The sequence below is a fragment of the Cydia strobilella genome, chromosome 8, assembly GCF_947568885.1.
Source record: "Cydia strobilella chromosome 8, ilCydStro3.1, whole genome shotgun sequence".
Taxonomy (NCBI): Eukaryota; Metazoa; Arthropoda; class Insecta; order Lepidoptera; family Tortricidae; genus Cydia; species Cydia strobilella.
In genome coordinates this window covers 19,089,829-19,091,788 of record NC_086048.1, presented here as the reverse complement: position 1 = coordinate 19,091,788, position 1,960 = coordinate 19,089,829, and the positions used below count along the sequence as shown (strand labels likewise).

The window sequence follows — 1,960 nt, the reverse complement described above, 5'->3', positions numbered from 1 at the left end:
ATAACACGTGGGTACATATTATCGCAAGGCACGCTGATTCGTTAAATTTTCGATTAGATAATTTTCGCTCTAGGGTCATTGCTCAACAATCTCATTTCCCTGGCTATACCTATTCGCAAATTCCTAGGATATTCCGCTAAGCAGTTTTGGGTCATTGCTCAACAATCTCATTCCCCTGGCTTTACCTATTCGCAAATTCCTAGGATATTCCGCTAAGCAGTATTGGGTCATTGCTCAACAATCTCATTCCCTTGGCTATACCTATTCGCAAATTCCTAGGATATTCCGCTAAGCAGTTTTGGTTGTAGATATATGAAACTTGGCACGGGTTACACATGAGACGATAATAAAGCGGAATCTCCTGCGAATTTGCTAATAGGTATGGCCAGGGTAATGAGATTTTTCAGGAATGACCCTCTATATAAATAATTGGGAAAAAATACCACAAAACGGTTTAAGCATCATTTTTCCTAATAATATAACGATAAAACCAGCTTTGTCAGTAGAAAAGGCGGCTAATTTTGATTGATCCTATACGAATTTTGATTCTTGTGCCTTTTTGTTATACTTCGGCCACACTATGCTCCTGGCGCTGCTCCTCGCTCTGCCGCGATGTTGCCTTCTGCGATTAGTCGCGCTTCATATTGCCGGTCCTTTGATTCGCATCAAAAGACCGACAAAATAGGGAGCGGTGGGCATGACGAGTAGCGCGGCCACATTACGTCTCCCATGCCACTCGTCGAGTATGTGGCCGGGGTATTACGATAAAAGTTAGATTGCGAGAATAAAAATAAAACCAAGACGTTTAAATATATAATTTTGTATACTTAATAATATAAAACTGAATAATAAATAATAAATTTATTACAATACAGACCAAAATTAATTTACAAATCGACACTATTTTGTAAAAATCTTGTATGTCGCACTGATACTCAGTTAAAACGCAGTAACTCTGTATGCATCTCATACATAGTTACCACATTTTTCTTTTGATTGGCAGAACAATTTACGACTTATGTTCAAAGTAGTCACGAAATGTCGTTTTTTGATCATCTGGTTTTTTTGTATTACCATCCGCCGTAACCGCCATAGAGACCGTTTCCGTAACCACCGTAACCGCCATAGCCGTAGCCAGCACCGTAGCCGCCGTAGCCAGCACCATAGCCGCCGTAGCCAGCACCGTAGCCGCCGTAGCCAGCTCCGTAACCACCGTAGCCGTGGTGGTCAGTGTCGTGGTGGTCAGTGTTGTAGTCAACGCGGTGCACGTATGAAGTAGCCGGGGCGTAGCCAGCATAGGCTCCGTAGCCACCGTAGCCGCCGTAGCCGAGCCCAGCGCCGTAGCCAAGCCCAGCGCCATAGCCAAGTCCGCCGTAACCAGCTAGAGCGCCAGCTTGGGCGAATCCAAAGATGCAGGCGGCGATAACTGTAATCTGGAACGAAATGATTCAATGTTAAAGATATGAAGAACAGATCTAGGTATCTTAAATCGGTATATCAACCGCTATGTTATGTTTCCTCAAAGTATGAAGAAATTAGCGATTGATGTGAAACATAGATAAAGTTGAGGTAAAGTAGGCATCTATCCTTTCTATATTTTAATCTTAACCTTTGAAAACAGAAGAGAGACATTTGTTTTTCTGCGTGAGTACGGTGTGACACCTATTGGATAAAATTTAAATATCAAAAAAAAAAAATATTAAATAATAATATTCGAAATAACTACATGGGATTATTGCCAGGCTGTTTATTATATGAAAGGCATTCACGTTAGAAACTATCAAATTATGTAAATATCCATTTCAACTTAACATTGTTTTAGGGCCTCAAAAAAATTTTCAAACAAATGACCCATTAAGAGTAAATACATTACATATATACAGTCGCCATCAGATATATCGGAGCGGCCGAGATGCTCAAAAATATCTGAACATGCACCCTAACGCCTTGACAATAGAGG

General features: G+C 40.9%; 1 protein-coding gene across 1 annotated transcript; it reads right to left on the bottom strand.

Annotated features, from left to right (window-relative positions):
- Positions 1 to 1,052: 1,052 nt before the first annotated feature.
- Positions 1,053 to 1,442, bottom strand: LOC134743403 (keratin-associated protein 19-2-like; the record flags this gene model as incomplete). Its single annotated transcript, XM_063676794.1, has 1 exon — positions 1,053 to 1,442. A coding segment is annotated over one exon (372 nt), but the record flags the coding sequence as incomplete, so codon positions are not given.
- Positions 1,443 to 1,960: the final 518 nt, after the last annotated feature.